Source organism: Lycium ferocissimum, chromosome 11 (assembly GCF_029784015.1).
Source record: "Lycium ferocissimum isolate CSIRO_LF1 chromosome 11, AGI_CSIRO_Lferr_CH_V1, whole genome shotgun sequence".
NCBI lineage: Eukaryota > Viridiplantae > Streptophyta > Magnoliopsida > Solanales > Solanaceae > Lycium > Lycium ferocissimum.
The window spans coordinates 60966276-60985208 of record NC_081352.1 but is presented as its reverse complement, the minus strand read 5'-3'; the positions used below and the strand labels follow the sequence as shown (position 1 = coordinate 60985208).

The 18933-nt window shown below is 35.5% G+C and overlaps 1 protein-coding gene across 1 annotated transcript; it reads right to left on the bottom strand.

The window, feature by feature from the left end:
* Positions 1 to 6: 6 nt before the first annotated feature.
* LOC132037804 (coatomer subunit alpha-1-like) lies at positions 7 to 4806 on the bottom strand. Its single transcript, XM_059428427.1, has 2 exons — positions 4405 to 4806; positions 7 to 573 (listed from the first exon to the last, which is right to left on the bottom strand). The coding sequence occupies exons 1-2, from the start codon at positions 4610 to 4612 to the stop codon at positions 17 to 19; spliced, it is 765 nt and encodes a 254-aa protein (XP_059284410.1). The 5' UTR covers positions 4613 to 4806; the 3' UTR covers positions 7 to 16.
* Positions 4807 to 18933: the final 14127 nt, after the last annotated feature.

Genomic DNA, 18933 nt, shown 5'->3' with positions numbered 1-18933 from the left:
AGGATATGCAAACTGACTATGTGTGACAAAGCAAGTAAAGATGACCATCCAAATACATCAGGAATTTCAGGAGCATACCATTCATACGCCAAATTTTCACTTGGCGATCATCTGCACCAGAAACTATAAGGGGGAGTGTAGGATGAAACGATGCCCAGTTAACCCCTCTATCATGACCCTCCAAGACATACTTCACCACAGCATCCACTCCACCAAAGAAATCAGTATTCATCTGACTCAACCGCAAGATATCATCAGCGGGAGAAACGGTTTTCTTTCTTAGGGCACCAATATCCCAGACACGAACAGTCTGATCCAAAGAAGCAGAGACAACCAGGTCCTCTTTGGGATGAAATGAGGCGCACATTACATAATGATTGTGGCCAGTCAAGACAGAAATACAAGTACGAGACTGCCAGTTCCATATCCGAATAGTCTGGTCGTCACTTGCACTAACAATCCATGGATATTCATGGTGAAATTGAACAGTTCGGATATAATCAAGATGTCCAAGCAGGGTAAACAAGCACCGATGCAGCTTATAGTTCCAAACCTTAATCTTGTAATCATCTCCTGCAGTAACAAGAATTTACATATACAGAGGAAACAGTCTATAGTCAAATTCACATTATGCATGCATACAGCGACACATACTCTAAGATAAGTTATCAGTAAACCAAGACAACAAACCGTCTAAAAAATGGACTATAAAATAGGTGCCTTAACATTTTTGAAGTTAAGAAAACATAAAAGAAACAACTCATTAAATTTGGCAGGATCATGCCAAGTTAACAAATACTCGTATATTTTTCCAAAACTATGTTAATTACAAACCAAAACTGAGGCTCCCAATAATGTGCCATATTAACATTTTCTTCAAAAGATAATGCAATATTAGCAATATGCTCCGACTCTTTAATAAGTTCAATAATGGACAAAATTAAAGAAGAAAACACACTAAATTAATCTACAATTCACAACAAATTCGTCAGATCTCTGATAAACCGTAAACAGAACAAAAACGGGAATAAAATCAGTCATTCTTCAAAACTTGGGGCGCACGGAGAAATAATGGGAAACCACAGCTACCAAAGTGCATCAATTAGAGAGACCCAAAAAAGGTTAAAAGGGAAAAAGGAGATCTTAGTCCCTAAATTATTGTTTTTCAGTATTGGTCACTATGTAATTCAACTTTAACATATTTAACTTCAATAAAACCATATGTGCAAGTGTGTACCACTTGCACATATTAACTGGAACTATAATTCAGAAGATAAAATAACAAAAGTAACTTCATATATTCATGGATCACACATATACTGGCCCACATACATCAGCAGATCCATAATCCATCACACCACGGTGCAAATAGCATTTTAGCCACTGAAATTTTTTATTCAGGTTTTGGTCCCTCCCATTATCAATATAACATATTAAACCTTCAATTAAACCAACTCTGTTATTATGTTCCAGTCACACATCTATCTATATAGAATAGGAGAGGCAAAAGCATGATCTGATGACAAGTGTAAGCACCAGAAAATTTCAAATTTAAAATAGAAATTAACAAAAAAAGTTAAACTGCCAATATCAGAAAATTCAAAAAAAAAGAAAATGTCAAAGTGGTTACAACTTCCGAGGGTTACAACTTCTCAGCATTGTAACCATCATTGTAGAAGTTTCAGTCTCAGATTAACTTCCGAGGGTCTCTCTTTAGTTGCTCTGAATCTGAGTTTGAATCTGAGTTTCAAACGAGTCAACAGAGGCTTCAGGAAGAAGATGAATTCCTCATATCAGTGCACTCCCTCTACTGAACACGTCAATCACTATTTTCTTCTTATTTTTTCTGGTTTGGACTGATGATGGGGCTCACTCAAAAGGTTATGAATTACCCATCATATAAAAGGCAGCCACTACTATATGGTGCTCATCTCAACATAACACGTCTATTATTATCAGTGCGCTCCCTCTACTGAACACGTCAATCACTATTTTCTTCTTTATTTTTCTGGTGTGGACTGATGATGGGGCTCACTCAAAAGGTTATGAATTACCCATCATATAAAAGGCCGCCACTACTATATGGTGCTCATCTCAACATAACACGTCTATTATTAATGACTTTTACTACCTTTTTCTATTTTCTCAATGTATTCCTTTTTGGTACTCTACTTAATTTATTTCATCTTTCTTTTATATTGATTACGTTTATGTCTGTGTGCTTACACATTTATTATGCAGGTTTTTGGAAAGTAATTGGCTATGCAAAAGGTTCATTAGATTGTGTATGAAGTAATTGAAGACGCACATTAAACAAGCTCTGTGTGTTGGCATGAAATGGTAAAAGCGAAAAATGATCGCCAAAATATGCGGACCTGTTTCTACTCAAACGAAGGTTTACATATGAGTGTTTCTTACTTTTTTATATTTAATTGAGTTATATCAAATCCGAGTAATTCACAAATAGTATATTGTTATATCCAATATAGGTTATTGTACAGCAATTGTCGATCTTATGTAGAATATACTGCAAAGATGTGGAAGATTAATGTTGAAAGCTGGGTGTCTCTGGGTGATGAGAAGGATGACCTAACTCAGAAAACTTAATAATTCATAAAAATGGCATTATTTTGTGCTAACTTTTTTTAAAACAACTTGCAAAGGATGATCTAAATTGGATTACAATCCGTTCTAAACAGTAAATTGTGTAAACTCACAAAACTTGATAATTCATAAAAAGATGTCTAATATATTTTTCAAAAATAAATATAAAATTTATTGAAATATAGAACATAAAAATAAATTGGAATATAAAGTTAATTGAAATATAAAAAAATAAAAAAAAAACAAAAAAAAAAACACAAAATTAAATATAAAGTTAAATTGAAAGATAGAACACAAAAATAAATTGAAATATAAAGTTAATTGAAATATAAAAACTAATTTGAACTGAAAAATAAATATTTCAAACTAAAAAGAATATCCTCTAATTGAAACGATATAGACAGCGCAACCATTCTTCCTTGAGTTCAACTTATCTGGACTATATGATGATTCTAAAAGAATAATTTGTTTATTATTTTTTTAAAACGAATCTTACAAGAAATAAAATCTTAATTATTTAACGATGAGTTTGGAGATATTGACCCTATTTCAACTTCTGCCGGGTTGAATTACTATTATTTAATTTTCCTATGAAATCTTCCAACATTTACTTTAATTTGCTTTTCTTTTGATTTAAAGTATAATTTAAATTTTATGTAGATAATTATTATTTTTATCGATTATTATATTAAAACTCTAACCTAGACATTTCTCTCTCGAATGAAAAGGCATGGTTATTTCTGTCTATGGTTTGCAAGTTCCATAACGTGATTCTAGAGATTTATTTCATAATTTTAAATCATGTTACAATTCAGACTGCTTGTATCATCAACTATAGATGGTTATGATACTTAGAATTTTCAAAAGTTATTCCATGACTATATGATTCATTTACTTTAATTTCATAGAGTTGTTGTTTTTAGATACATTGCAAAAGGAAGCATGATGACAATTGATTTTTTTGTGACTAAAAATATTATTTTTTTATGATCAAACAAGCAAGATCAAAATTTGCTACAGCTATTTTCCTTCGTAACGCCGCGCATCGCACGGGTACTAATGCTAGTTTCAGAATAAAAACAAATGTACTTCCTCAAGTCAAAGATCAAACATACTCATCCACATACATCGGTAGATCCACACTCCATCACACATTCACGCTGTGATGCAAATAGCAATTTAGTCGCTGAACTATTGTTTAATTCTGGTTTTAGTCCCTGTAGCATTCAACTTAGCACATTTAACCTTCAAGTAAATCAATTGATGATTACGGTCCAATCACACATACAAACTGGAATTATTAATCAAAATATCTTTATATTTTTATAAAGGATTCAGAAGACCTTTTTTCGACAAAGCAGAAAGATAAACCAATAAAAGCAACCTTCTAAATATACATCAGTAGATCCACATTGTGATGCAAATAGCATTTTACTCCCTGAATTATCATTTTATTCCGGTTTAGCCCCTACTCAACTTAGCATATACCTCAATTAAAACAAATGTACAGCTACAGTCCAATCACGCTTAAGTAAACATAAGCAATTGTAAATTCATGGATCACACATAAAATCATCCACATACATCACCAGATCCACATTGTGATGAAAATAGCATTTTACTTCCCGAATTGTCATTTTACTCTGGTTTAGCCCCTCAATTAAAACAAATGTGCAGCTACACTCCTTTAAACTAAACATAAGCAAGTCGCAAATATATAATCATGCACATACATGACCAGATCCACACAGTTTATCACAAATTCATATAAATTAAATAAAAAAGGAAAATAAATCTGACCTCCAGAAACAAAGAGAGGTTGAGATTTGTGAAAATGAACACCGCGAACGGGGCCATCGTGTTCATCAAAGCGATCAATGAGAGTTCCCATACGGTAATCCCATAACTGAATCACACCGCTATGAAGACTGGCTAAGATCCATGGCCTTTGGCTATGAAAACTCAACCCTTTAACTCTATTACTCTTCGTCTCGAACTTCGTCAACATCTTCTTAACACAGAGAGTGTTTGATTGAAATTGAAACCCCTAAATGATTTTGTGAGATGGAATTGGAATCAGATCTGAGATCAAATGTGCATTTTTAGCCTCAAGGCTATGCGCTAGTGTGTGTGTATAGATCGGGCTTTAAGAGAGAAGGAGATTATTATTTTCCAATTACTTTGTTTGATATGTAATTGGAGAGGTGACGAACCCGACTTTTAATATTAAGACCCGAAAAGGATTTTGGAATTGCTTTTATATTTGCTAACTAATACTAGTGAATATTATAAGAGATAACGGTTAAAAACACACCCCAACTATCTTTTTTTTTTTTTTTTTAATTTCATATCTAAACTATCAGAAGGTTGAAACAACTACCTAAACTATCACTATCCAGTTTACTTATGCTAAAAATTTCAGCTTCACTTGTCTTTTGGAGAGTGAGTCCACACATTTAGTTCAGGTGTGTTTTGCAAATTAGATAGTGATAGTTTAGGTAGTTTTCTCAATATTATGATAGTTTAGGTATGAAAATCATAAAAATAAAAAAAAAATAGTTAGGGTGTGTTTTTGACTCTTATCTATATTATAAATTATATTCTCTCTTACAAACAAAAATATCATAGATTTAGGGTGAAGGAAGATGTTTTTCAAAGGAAAATGTGTTCTTGAAAAATAATTGAATTTATACTTATTTTCTCATGTTCGGTTGGGTAATGAAAAATCAATGAATTTCTTACTGTTGACACCTAATTGTTTACCTTCCATAATTTATTTTAATTACTCAGAGTCCTTGGATAATAAATAAAATGAGTCATGTATCTTAAAGGGTTTAAATAATTTTTATAAAAATTGTTCATGTCAATATTTACTCCTTTAAATTGATAAAGAGATTTTATGACATTACAAATCATTTAGGAATTAATTGGTATTTTATGACATTAAGAAGTATTCTGTTAGAACTAATTAAAGGCAAAACATTTTTGAATAATTATTTAAGGCAAAACATTTTTGAATAATTATTTACTTAATGGCTAAATTGTTAAAAGTCAAATTGACAAATGATTTCTCCCCTCTAAATCCAAGTAATTTGAGTAATTAAGGGAATTGACCATTTTACCCCCCTCAATCTTTAATTCTGTGTGTTTGCATAATTGTTTGAAATTAATAAATTATTTTAGTGTTTAATTAGATTAATTAATCAATTAGAGGGTCATTATGGCAAATTGGTTTAATTATTAATTGTTTACATTATGGCCACATTTGGATTAACCAATCCATGGTTTAAGACAATTGGGGTCATTTTGCAAAATTAGCCTCTAAAGGGCCTTGATTGAAATGACCAAATCCATTGGCAAATCAATTCAGGTCATTAGTGCAAATTCAGCTTTAACTGGTTAATTAGGACAAATAGAGCCACAATTGAAATAGTTAATTAGATTAAGATTAACTAAGGACATTATTGCAATTAGTTAACAAGAAGGCCATAATTGCAACCCTCATTTAGATTTAAAACCAATTGAGGTTATACTTGCAAATCAAGACTGTTTAAACAATTAGTCGTGTTTTAAAACTAATTAAAAATGCTAATCATGTCCTAATTCCTATAATGTGATCAATAATCGATACTTTAGCATTTTTTGTTTATTTTAGTCTACCCATTTTGCCCCTTGTATGCGTATATACACCTAATATACGTACGTATACCTAACTAATATACATGGTATATGAGGCCCTCTGCCCTTTCTTTTAAAACATGGACCAGGCCCAGTCCAAGTTGGACCGACCCGGTTCAAAACACCCAGGGACATAAGGGCAAAACCCCTACTCCTCACACGTCCTTACACCAAACGCATCTTATGCTCCCTCTTTCTCTCTCATCCCTTTCCCCTTCCCTCTTACGTAAACCCTAGAGGCGCCGCCTCTGAGTTCTCTCCCTCTCTTATCGCGAAAATGGCAAATATTCAGAGCGTGCAGAGTCCTCGCAGACATAGTACAGCCCAAATCGTGAAACAATTAATGTTTGGTCTCCTTTTCACTCAAACTCGTCCCAAACATGGTGCTAAATCCCTCTTTTTACTCTTTCTTTACATTTTCAAGTGAAAACTACGATTTTCTATCAATTAATGTTGTATTTCTTTATGATTTTTCGCGATTTTCTATTGGTCTTTCAGGGTTGACCCAGATCGACCTTGAAAGGAACGAATCTGGCCGTAGGTGTTGTTTCGCTTTGAATCATATAGTCAGCGTTGGCATTTGGAAAAACTGATTTTGTACCACATCGAGAACATTATGTCTTTAGATATTTTTGGGGTTCTACAACCCTCTCACAAAAAAAAAAAAAAAAAAAAAAAAAGGGGCAAAAAAAAGGGAAAGAAGACATTACTTGAGATTTTGAGTGAATAACTCGAAGACTTGAGCGCTCAGTTTAAAAAATTTAAGGCTTAACTATTAAAATGGAGTCTCATTAGTAAAAAATATTTATTTACTTGTTTTTCTTTCTTTCTTTATGGGGCGGAGTCTTGAGGTTGGAAGCACAAGGTCTTGTAAATCCATTCTTAACAAGGGCTGCACAAACAAAAGGTAATACCTTATCTTGTTTTTTCTCTTTTAGTTCATTTTGTTTAAATATGATATAGTATCCTCTGTTGATGGTTATTTAGTTCAGATGTTAGTGTTTAAGGATTAAAGTAGTTTGCTCTGAAGTTCATCTTGATGGAAATTAGTTCCTACTACTTAAATGATTAACATATGATTGCTTGAGTGTTTACTCGGATTATGTGATTTGTTAATAAGATTGCTTTAGACCTTGGTAACAGGGCTCTAATTTGACTGTGTAAGTTTAAACAGGAAGAAAAAGGGCTTTAATTGGACTGTGTAAGTTTAAACAGGAAGACAGAGCTATTTATATCTTCATGTGATCAAGTCTAATCTAAAAATGATGCTTTGATTGTTGAATGCTCATGTTAAAAAGGGATGATATACAGTCATTAGGAGGAAAGATTTGTTACGCCTCGGAAAAATTTCATGTCGTTGTGCAGTAAATAGGCTAACGCAGGGTAAGATGTATATGGTGTCCCTACAAGTAAGAAGGGGTACTTAACGATCCTAATTAAGATTCCAAAGACATTTGAGGCAAGAGAAGAAAGTTCGTTGAGGAAGGCGAAGCATAAGTCATGTTTTGGAAAAGTTTGTAAAGTACCGAGCTAATGTTGTTTAATAATGTCTTAAGGAATTATAATGCCCCTTAGATTGTTAATGAAGTGTTAAACAAGTGCTAAGAAGGTTCCATAAGGATTGGAGATCAAACGAGACGACGAGAGCAACTTCAGAAAAACTGTGAGTTATACGGCCCGTATAACTTATACGGTCCGTATAACCTGTCCAGAGAAAGGTCATCCACTGGAAGTATTATACGGTCACATATACGAACCGTATATGTGTGTTACCTCTTACCGTCGAGCTTGATTTTTAGTTCTTTTAAAAAGAGACCCCAATTTAGATTTCTTCGTTTCTGTTTCTTCCTCATCTTGAAACCTCTAGAACCCTGCGCGCCTCTTTACTATAACACATATTCAAGGGAAATCAAAGATCAAGTACCAAAAACTAGTAGAATCAAGTGCAAGAATGCTAACTAGGGTTGATGGAAGTTAGAAATCTCTTTGGAATTGAAGTTAGGGTTTTCTCCAAGTGAAGCATTTCCATCCAAAACCCATTCCTACACAATCAAAGGTGAGTTTTATGTTCATTCCATGCTATTAAGAGTATTGAATGGTTGAAAGACTTGGATTATGGAAGAAAGTGGAACATGTAGTCTAAATATGGAATTAATGGTATTCTTGAATAGTGACTTGACTTGAATTATAGTTCTTGACATATTATGAATATAATCTTGTTATAAATGATATTAAGAGTGTTGAAGAAGCATGGTGTGTGAACGAATACGATGTGGTGTGGTAATTATGGTTATGGATGATTTTGAAATGGAATGGTGAGAATTGAATGATGTATAGTTTGATGAAGTTTATGGATCATGATATTGTGTATGTTGTTATTGATGTTTGGGAGTTGTTATATAATATGTAGAAAGTTATAGAGACAAAGGAAGTGCTGCCCAATTTTCGTTAGCTCTTAGATTGTTAATTGAGGTCTAAGGTATGTTCCCGGTTATCTAACCTTAGTACGAACTCTCTTGAATTTAGAATTGCGAACTTGGGAGGAACCGTTTAGTCGGCAAAGTTAGAGAGGCGAAAAGGTATGTAAGGCTAGTCCCTTTTTTTTTCTAAGGCATGACTTAAACCCCACTTTCCGTGACTCACCATATTAGGAAATTATATAGGTCTATGATTATTAAGAGCTTCTCATGAAATAAAGATACTCGATGCGTTGTGAATATGACAATGATGATGATGAGTCTAAGTCTAGAGATTCTAAAGCTTATGATATGATAGTCTTATGGAGCTAATGATCCTTATATGATATCTTGATGTTATTCATTGTTGTTAGGCTCACCTTATAATGCTAGTTCATGAGGTGAGACATGATGATCATGGCTGTTCATAATGGAATCGGGGTTCTCGATCTTACGTCACCAGATAGAGTTATAGTTTATACTTGAGTTCTTATGCGTGCTTTATAATAAGTATGTGATAATAAGATTACACGTGCCTATATGGCCGAGCAAGCTAAGGGCGGCATATACACCGTATCTAGATGGCATGAGCGATTTTCTTACCAGCGGCGTAAGATGTTTACCGGATACGGGAGGCAGACGGGGCTAATGATGATTACACACGTTATGTGAGGTCGAACGACTTATATATACGTACTCGATATGATGTTATTATGATGTAAGTTAGCGTCGTGATTCTAAATGTAGAGACATTCAGTTGCATGTTGTTTCCTTATCTCTTCGACATGTTATTATTGTTTATGCCTAACATACTTATTACATTGTTCGTACTGACGTCTTTTCTTTTTATGGACGATGTGTTCATCGTACCCGGAGTGAGCGGGGAGGTGCGTTGTAGAAGTCTATCGCGGCTACACGGGAGCACTCACTTTTCCGGAGGTGCCGGTTATTGATGTATTCTTTTGGGTACGAGATTTGGATACGACGGGGTCTGTCCCGATCCTTATGTCTCGGTACTCTTTTGTAAGGAGCTCGTGAGATACGTATGTGTGGGTAGTAGTTGTCTCATGAATACATCAGTATATATTTTTGAATATCATTTTTGCAGCCGTGAGGGCTTATGTATATTTATGTATTGCCTTAGAGATTATGTGTGTCCAGGGATGGATATGATGATTAGCGTAACGAGTGGTGCTCGGTAGTCAGCTCCGGGTACCCGTCATGGCCCCCTAGTCGGGTCGTGACATGATTAAACCTCAAAGAGTACTGTCTGAGTCCTAGGGTTGTAGGATACAGCTTTTGAACTTATTATGTCTTGCTATTTGAATTATGCTCTGTTAAACTTTAAAATTTGATAAGTGTGTTGTAACATCAAAGAGGAATCTCCCCTAGCTTGGTCAAGAAAAAATGATAGAAAGGTATTTCGGTATTGAATCTGCAATCTGTTTGTTTGTCTGAGAACACAGAATTCTGTCCTTTTATATTTCTCCCAATCTGATAATTAAAAGGGTTTAGAATCTGCTTTGGTCGGGGTGATATGGATATTTGTATCGGTTATAATAAAATAAAGGAAAAGAAATAAAATTTGGGTACAACACCTAGCTAGAGTTACCTAAGAGATGAGACATGAGTTCCATGATAAAAGGGGGGAAGATTAGAATGGTTATAGTAATTTGTAGCTCATCTAGTTTAAAAATGTCTATTTGCATCAGTGCTGCTTAGGACTAGGATGAGAAATGGCTCTAATGACAGGGTATTATATGGTCACAAAAGTCCATGATGTGAACTAAAAACCACATGGCATAAAAGAGCCCTTTTTTCCAGGTGCCTTGGGAGAGGATCAAAGGGGAACGAGCGATTGGTTCGCCTTTCCTGCTCCCGCAAAGGCACCCATGGAACCACATAAGCCTATGAGGTACATGTTAGCTACATGAATATTCCATGATCTTACGGTCTTTGTCATTAGACCAAAAGGGATGAAGGGGGGGGGCACGGGTTAGGTCAATTTACTTTGTCACCGCTGACCCGTTCAAGGAATAATGGATTTGTGTAATTGTTTAGTTTAGATATAAAGGAAGAGGATTTAGTTAAAAAGGAGACCTGAATCAAAAGAATATGGAATCAGAGCCATTTAGACCATTAAAATCACTTGAATCTTTCTTAAACATCATGATTGTTCTCTGTCTCTTTTCCATTATCTGAGTTTAGTATATACAGATTCTGAGTGACTATATATATACATTCATAAATCGCTTAAGATTAACTGAGGCTCAAAGGTTATTATGGTGCTACCTAGGAATCTTAAAGTTCATCATATCCTGCTCGGTCTATGTTATCCTGCTTGTACCATGCTTAAGTTGTTTTGATTGCAATAGTTTTCCTTTGTTTTAATGCACCACATCTTTCTTATATTATGTTATTGCTGAGTATGGATGCTGTCCTATCGTTCTTCTCCTATAGTTGTACTAGAGAGGATGCTGGGGTAATTTGGGGTTTGGTCTTAAGCCTTCCCCTGGTGTCCTGCCATACCGGAGGTTCATGAAACCTCTTGGATCTTGTGCGGCATCAGGAATACGGATAGTGACGACCTTCCCCTTTTACTAGCTAAATCCCTACCAGTGGAACCCAATAGCACATAAATAAATACCTTAATTGCATGATTCGTGAATAAATTTGATACATATACATGTGAATGGTTACATATGTGATAAGTTCAGTAAATATAAACTAACCGGGTCCCTTTTCTTTTCCTCTCCTTCACCGCATGGCCGTTTGGGCCGAGTACAAAGCCAACCTGTTGGGCCGAGGCCCAACAAGCAATTCCTTCGCATTTTTGATCGAGCCCAGTAAAGAAAGGGAAGCTAATATTATTAAAAAACGCATAGAAGGCCCATCCATGAGTGAAAATGACTAACTAGGGGCTTGGTATGCCCCTAGCTTTCCTCTTCTTTTATTTAATTATTTATGCTTTTCCTTTTGTTTTAGTTTTGATGTAATTGTATTTGTCAAACTTGCAAAACTCTATTATAGTGGAATCTTTATGTTTTGAACTAGCCGTTTTAGGACAGCGGTACTTATGCCGTTTAGTTTGACTTTAGGTCCCCAACGATTTTCAAAACCCGGGCTTAATATAAACGTTTTTTTTTTTTAAAGAATAACTAGGCAAATGAATCATTTTATACAAGATTACTATTACCAACAAGGTGTCACGTTTTTTTAAAGCCAAACTGAATGCTGAAAAAACCAGAAATAATACATTTTTTCTTATAAACCAAACTCAGTTTTATGTTAACCAGCGGTAAAGTTAAAGAAAATGTGCTACTCAATTTTATTCTTGGACACCAACGATAAATTAAGAACTCGGGCCGAGCCCAATCACCGAAAAAATTGGCACTTCTTTTTGGCTACACTTAACTAATTTTTAGGAAAAAGGGGTACCTATTTTGGGCCAAGCCTGTATACAAGATACGACTTCTTTTGTTAGTATTAGACCTTAAAAATTCAAGAATAAAAGAGGCTCATTCTTTGTATAAGCACAACCTTTTACCAGATGAAACTTATTTAAACCATTTGTATACATAAAGTTTTAGACAAGGACATTCTGAAAACGTATAAAATGGATTAACCCGAACCATGTATGAGTCAAGCATGAACAAACATCTATTCATTCCGCACTTTAAAATAAGTAGATTTTCACATCTTTACAAAACCATTACTATCCTTATATAAAAGGAAACTAGTTATATCCGGATAATATAAATCCAAATCTAAATACTCTATATGTGAAGGGGATATATTCAATTTATTTTAAAAAATGATATGCAAAATGACAGACTTTATAATGCGGGAATAAAACACTAAATAAACAGTTCATGCACATACTCATACATTGGAATTCGAAGGTCAACCGTATAGTACAGATCCTTAATACTAGGGTGCCTAACACCTTCCCTAGGGGATCACCAGTAGGGGTGTTCATGGTTCGGTTTGGGTCGGTTATTGATTAAAACCATAACCAAACCAATTTAGTCGGTTTTTAAATGTCTAAAACCAAAACCAAACCGAATAAAATAATAACCATCGGTTTGGTTATTGTCGGTTTGGTTCGATTTTCGGTTTATGACTAGCGACCATAGAGACTTATCGGTAAAACATTAAAAAGTTGAAAAAGATATTTTTTTGTTCAAACGTTTTTATTTATAGTTTAAGGTGGAACATACACCATAGCAACATTTTCGCTATTAGTGATAGTGTAATACTTAAATTACCCAAAGTTGCTTTACTATTACATATAGAGCTAAAAACTAACTTAGTAGTGGCTGCACCATTTTTGTCATCTTAATACACATACCTGGAAATAAAGTAGAACATAGGAGCTTTTAGTTGTTGTTACAAACATACATATTAATTAAACATAAAGACTACCTAAAATTAAAATGAAAATATATGAAATAAAAAAACCTTGTGTAATGATCCCAAACTTTGGGGAAGTACTTAGATTTTGCCCTCAATTCTCCCATTTTATTAAAAAAACTTTGTGTAATGATCCCAAACTTCAGATGTTTTTCTATCATTATCCTCAAGGCTAGGGTTTTGACTACAAGGAGTTGTTCTTTTACCTTTTTAGGAGGATTACCCATGGAAGAAGTATTAGGGCATTACCATGTACTTGAGTTGTAGCAAATGCTTTGATGTTCTTAAGTATGTTGATTAGGAACCTCCAAATCTATAACCTCTGTCCTTTTCATATGAAAAATATTACTCCCTCCGTCCTAAAAAGATTGTCCTCTTTTGACTTGACACAAAGTTTAAGAAATAAAGGAAGACTTTTGAAATGTGTGGTCCAAAACAAGCCTTAGATATTTATGTGGTTGTAAATCATCTCATAAAGTTAAATTGTTTCTAAATATAGAAAGGGACAATCTTTTTGGGACAGACTAAAAAGGAAAGACGGACAATCTTTTTGGGACAGAGGGAGTAGAAGTTTAGGACCCATTCAGACAAGAAAAAAGAAAGGTATAAATTCGAAAAAAAGAAAGAAGAAACAACCTAAAATCAAATGGCTGACAAAGAAAGGCTAAAAATTTAAGTTAAAGACATTAGACTCTAACGTGAGCTTCTGTTAGTAGGTTTACACTTAAAGAGTTAAAAGATTTAAAGACATGGGCTTAGACATATTCTTAAAAATATGAGCCTGAACATATTCTTAAAAACATGGGCCTTAAACAATCATGTGAAATAAGTAGATCAAAAGTCAAATTAATGATTAAAAGGTATAAAATATTTATAATTATTTATGAAAAACTAATATTATACATATAAATAATTATAAAATTTATATATATAATTTATCGGTTTGCTTCGGTTATTTATTCGGTTATTTTTTAATAGAACCATAACCAAACCAAATATTATCGGTTTTTAAAATTTAAAACCAAATCAAACCAAACCAAATCAAATGTTGGTTTTTTTATTTGGTTTGGTTAAATTTCCGATTTGGTTTTGGTTTTAACCAAAACCGTGAACAACCCTAATCACCAGAACTCTTACCTAGAACTTTGGATTACGAAAGTTTTTTCACTGTATATGAATAAACCCTTCAAAACTGGTTTTCCTAATTTCCTAAAATTTAGGCGGCGATTCTTATAAAATAAAGTCCAAAAGAGCACCAACAAGTTCGAAGTAGCTTTCCGAATGCTAACCCCGCTCGCGAAATGCGAACCGTTACACTTACTTATTTTGTCATGTTCGGTTGGTTAGCAGAATTTTTTTCCGGAAAATACCACCCATGCCCCACCAACCCCACCCCAACCCCACCACCCCATACCTCACCAACCCCACACCTACCACCCACCCTCCACCACCCACGCCACCGGCTCCCACTCGGCCACCACCCTCAAACGCCTTCGTCTTGCTACCCCACACCACCACCCACCCCACTGACCCACCCCGTACCACCGCTCACATCCCTCCCACTTCTCCTAAATTTTCTATTTCATATATTTTATTTTACTTTTATAAAAAATGGGAATTTTTTTTTAATCCACCCTACCACCACCCACTATCCCTCACCCCCACCACCTAGCCACACAAATTTAACCATGCAAACTTTACATTTTTATAAAGGTAAAATTAAATATGAACTAGAAGATTCGGAAGGGGGTAAGGGGTGCGGGCGGGTGGGGGGAGGGTGGGTGAGTGGGTGGGTATAGAAAATCAAAAAAAGAAAAAAAAATCAAAACTTTTTTTAAAAAAATTAAATTTTTTGGCGGGGGGGGGGGGGGGGGGGGGGGAGGGAGGGGAGGAGGGGTGTCGTAAATGAAAATCAAAATTAGCAAAAAAAATAAATAAAAGATGGGGAGGGGTATCGTAGAAAACCAAAAAAAATTACCTTTTTTGGAGGGGGTGGCGGGGTGTTGGGCCGGAGGAGAGGGGGTGGGTGGGGTGTCATAGAAAGCCAAGAAAAAAAAGTTTTGAAAATAATAATAATAATTTGTTTGGAGGGGGTGTTGGGGTGGTGGGTGGGGTGTCGTAGAAAAGCAAAATAAAAAAAAAAACTTTTCAAAACCTTTTTCTTTAAATAATAATTTTTTTTGGAGAAATTGATTACCTACTCTCCCGGAAGTGCGATAGACGCCTATGCACGGACTGCAAGGTTATCCCGAGCGAGAACCTCACAACCCTACATAGGCTCTTGGTCATGGACCTAGAGATAAAAAGGAAGAGGAAAAAGAGGGTTGTATCGGGTCAGCCGAAGATTAGGTGGGACGCTTTGAACAAGGACAATGCCCAGGAGCTGGGGGAGCGGTTGAGGGCGTTGGGAGCCTGGAGAAGTAGGGGGGATACAAGTAGTCTGTAGACTACGACGGCTGCTAACATCAGGGAAGCGGCAAGAGAGGTGCTAGGGGTCTCAAAGGGTTACTCTGGCAGACACAAAGGGGACTGGTGGTGGAACGGAGAAGTACAAGATAAAGTGGAAGCAAAGAAAGCAGCGTATCTAAAGCTAGTGGAGAGCACAGACGAGAAAGAGAAGAGGACTAACAGGGAGGGCGTATAAGAAGGCAAGGAAGGAGGCGAAGTTAGCGGTTACGGCGGCTAAGATGACTGCTTTTGGACGCTTGTATAAAGATTTGGGGGAAAAAGACGGGGACAAGAAGTTGTACAGGCTAGCCAGAAAGTGTATCAAAGATGAGGGAGGAGAAGTTTTGGTGGAGGATGCCCTTATTAGACGCATATGGCAGTCCTACTTTCATAAACTCCTGAACAAAAAAGGGGACCAGAACATCGTTTTAGGCGAATTGGAGCCCTCTGAGAGGCGCCGCGATTTTGGATACCGCAGGCGGGTCAAGGTTGAAGAGGTCGAAGGGGTTATGCAGAAGATGAGCAGGGGGAGAGTGACCGGGCCAGATGAAATACCGGTAGAATTTTGGAAGAATGTGTTGACACCCAATTTTGTCCCGCCGTCCCTAAATATTTATTTACATTTTTAGTATTTTGGCGATTTAAGAAATAGTTATTTATAATTTACTATAATTATTAGCTTTTATTAAAATCGGCGTTTCATTACTCCATTGCATTCACCAGTTGTTGTTGTTGTAGTTGTTGTTATTATTATTATTATTATTATTATTATTATTATTATTATTATTATTATTATTATTATTATTATTATTATTTTTTGTTACCAGTATCATTATAATTCACATTTTTATCATTTCAGCATTTTATCAGCTCATGCACACACTTCACATTTATTTTCGCACTGTTAAGTAATATCTTTTATTCACTGTTGAACTTAAAAAAAAAATATTTTTTGCACAATTATTACAATCTCATAAAATTTTATTATTATCTGAGCACTAATAATTGCATATTTCTTTATACTAGGTAATATTTTAGTCCGTATCAATTCAGTCCGTGATCAAATCCTAAACTATTTGGGCTAAGGCTTAATCCGTGAAACCAGCCCACACAATAATTGACCCAGCCCACTACCCATTCATCTACCCGACCAGCCCAATATTTAAAATAACCAGCCCAAAATTCGGACCTGACCCGACCCGTCCATTTCGGACATAAGGGTTTCCTTATCCTTTTTCATCCGCCTCCATCTTTTCTCTTCTCTCTTCTCTCCCCTTTATGGCAAAACCCTCATCCTCCTTTAGCCGTGGACAGGGGTTGTCCACCCCCTTTCCCGTGCAAAACCTGGCATCCCCCGCTTCCTCTCTCCTCACTCCATCTCCCCTTCAACGAAAATAGCGAAATCTCAGTTGCCTTTCACCCTTCACAGGCCACGCATGGCCAAATGTGGGAAGGGAAATTAATGCCTGTACCTCCCCCATCCGGATTCAACGTTTGAAAGTTTGTCTTTTCCGTTCCTTTCTGCCTTCGATCTGAAAAACCTTAATGATCTTTGGGCGTTTGTGAAGTCAAAATCTTGCTTATTCCGTGACTTTCATTTTCGGGTACCGAGACTTTTGTTTCTTTCTTTGGATCGATGACAGAGAAAGAGCTCTCCAACGTTCAGATAGAGCACGTTTGCTTTGACTCATTTTCAAAATTCCTAATCTAAAATCCCGCCCAAATTTCAAATCCAAAAACCCTAACAACCTCCTATAAATATTCGCTTCTGATTTTGAAAGAGGGGGGCTCGAAAAAAGGGCAAAAATTGCCCCCCTCCTAAAAGAGTTTTTCAGCCGCCCAATATCCCCCTAAGCAATATTAATCTCATCAGTCTTATATTTCTGAGTGTCGAACAAAATATTCAATCGTTTTTGCCTTTCGTTCGTTTTGGTACTACTTTGAATCCGAGCATCGCAAGCTTGGATTTGATAGTGTTCGAGGGTATATCGAAACCCCCGCACCTCCACTTCGCTGCACCCGAAGAAGGTAATTCTCTATTCTTTATTTTCTTTCTTACATTCTTTGTTTACTCTGAGTTGTTTCAGTTTGTGATTAAGGCATGTTAGTTTAGTTAAGTTAACTTAGTTGGATGGATTAAATCTGTTCGTATATCAGTATTAGTTAGGATTTTAATTTATCTTGTATAATAGTTAGTTAAATATGTTTTCTTGTCAGTTTGTTTGTGTGGTAAAACATGTTTATGTAGAATAATCTAGCTTTGGTCTACTTGAGTATGCGAACAACTCTTCTTTATTTAGCTGATTTCCGTTTTAGCAGTCAAGATGTGTTCCTGTGTTTATATGCTATGTTCGATTCAGGTCTATTTAGATATGTTTCTATGTTATTTTGTTTATGTGTTCAAGCATGATTAGATATGATAGTTCAGTTTAGTTTGTTTAAGTAAGTAAAATTCCTTCCTTTTTTTTTTTTTTTATGTCGAGTTCTATTTAATGTTGTTTGTTTGCTTTGTTGTTATTGGCTTCATCCGTGTTAGTTAGCATATGGTCATTGTTAGTTAGTTGTTAGCATGTTTTATGTTCTTCACTTTGTGGTTATGTTTGGTATGATTTAATGATCTTATAGTTTGATTACTTATTAATAGTGGTAAGCGAGGATTAAGTCATAGATATCTAGCATAGAGTTCTATTTTGAGATGATGTTGATCGGTTAGACTAAAATATTTTAATAAGGTTGAACAACATTTTGGATTCGGCTCCGTATCTTCAATATATGCTATGGTCACCCGCAAATTAAAGTATATTTGAGGCTTTTGTTGATAAAACAGCAACTTATGCCTTTCCAACCCCATTACGTGTTTTGCAGTCTAGATAGGTTCTAAAAAATGATTTAGCTTTAAATCAGGACTAATCCTGCTCTAGTCACCAATATCTATCTGATGCTGTTTATAAGTTCTCTGGGAATTAATCTGCAATTTTACCTCTTGTTCAAGGTTACCCTTGCTTGAGGCATCGGTTTCTTTCAAGACTTGTCGACTGTTAGCTTAAGTTGAAGTCTGACCCTCTCTTTAATAAATGTGGCTTGTATTTCAGCCCTATCTTCAAACATGTTTAAGACAGAGCAGAAGTAATGGCATGCCACCTTCTTTACACTTTGTTCTTCCCTTTCGACATGTTCAACTTTGACATAACCCTTTATTTACCTGAGAATCTATGATTGACTCGTTTAACCCGTAGAAAAACTGGAGGTAGTTCACAATAAGTCTGCATCCTACCTACCGTCAATATGTTTGTGCCTGGTGTGTGAGCTTGCTGCTATAAATCTGGTTCTAAGT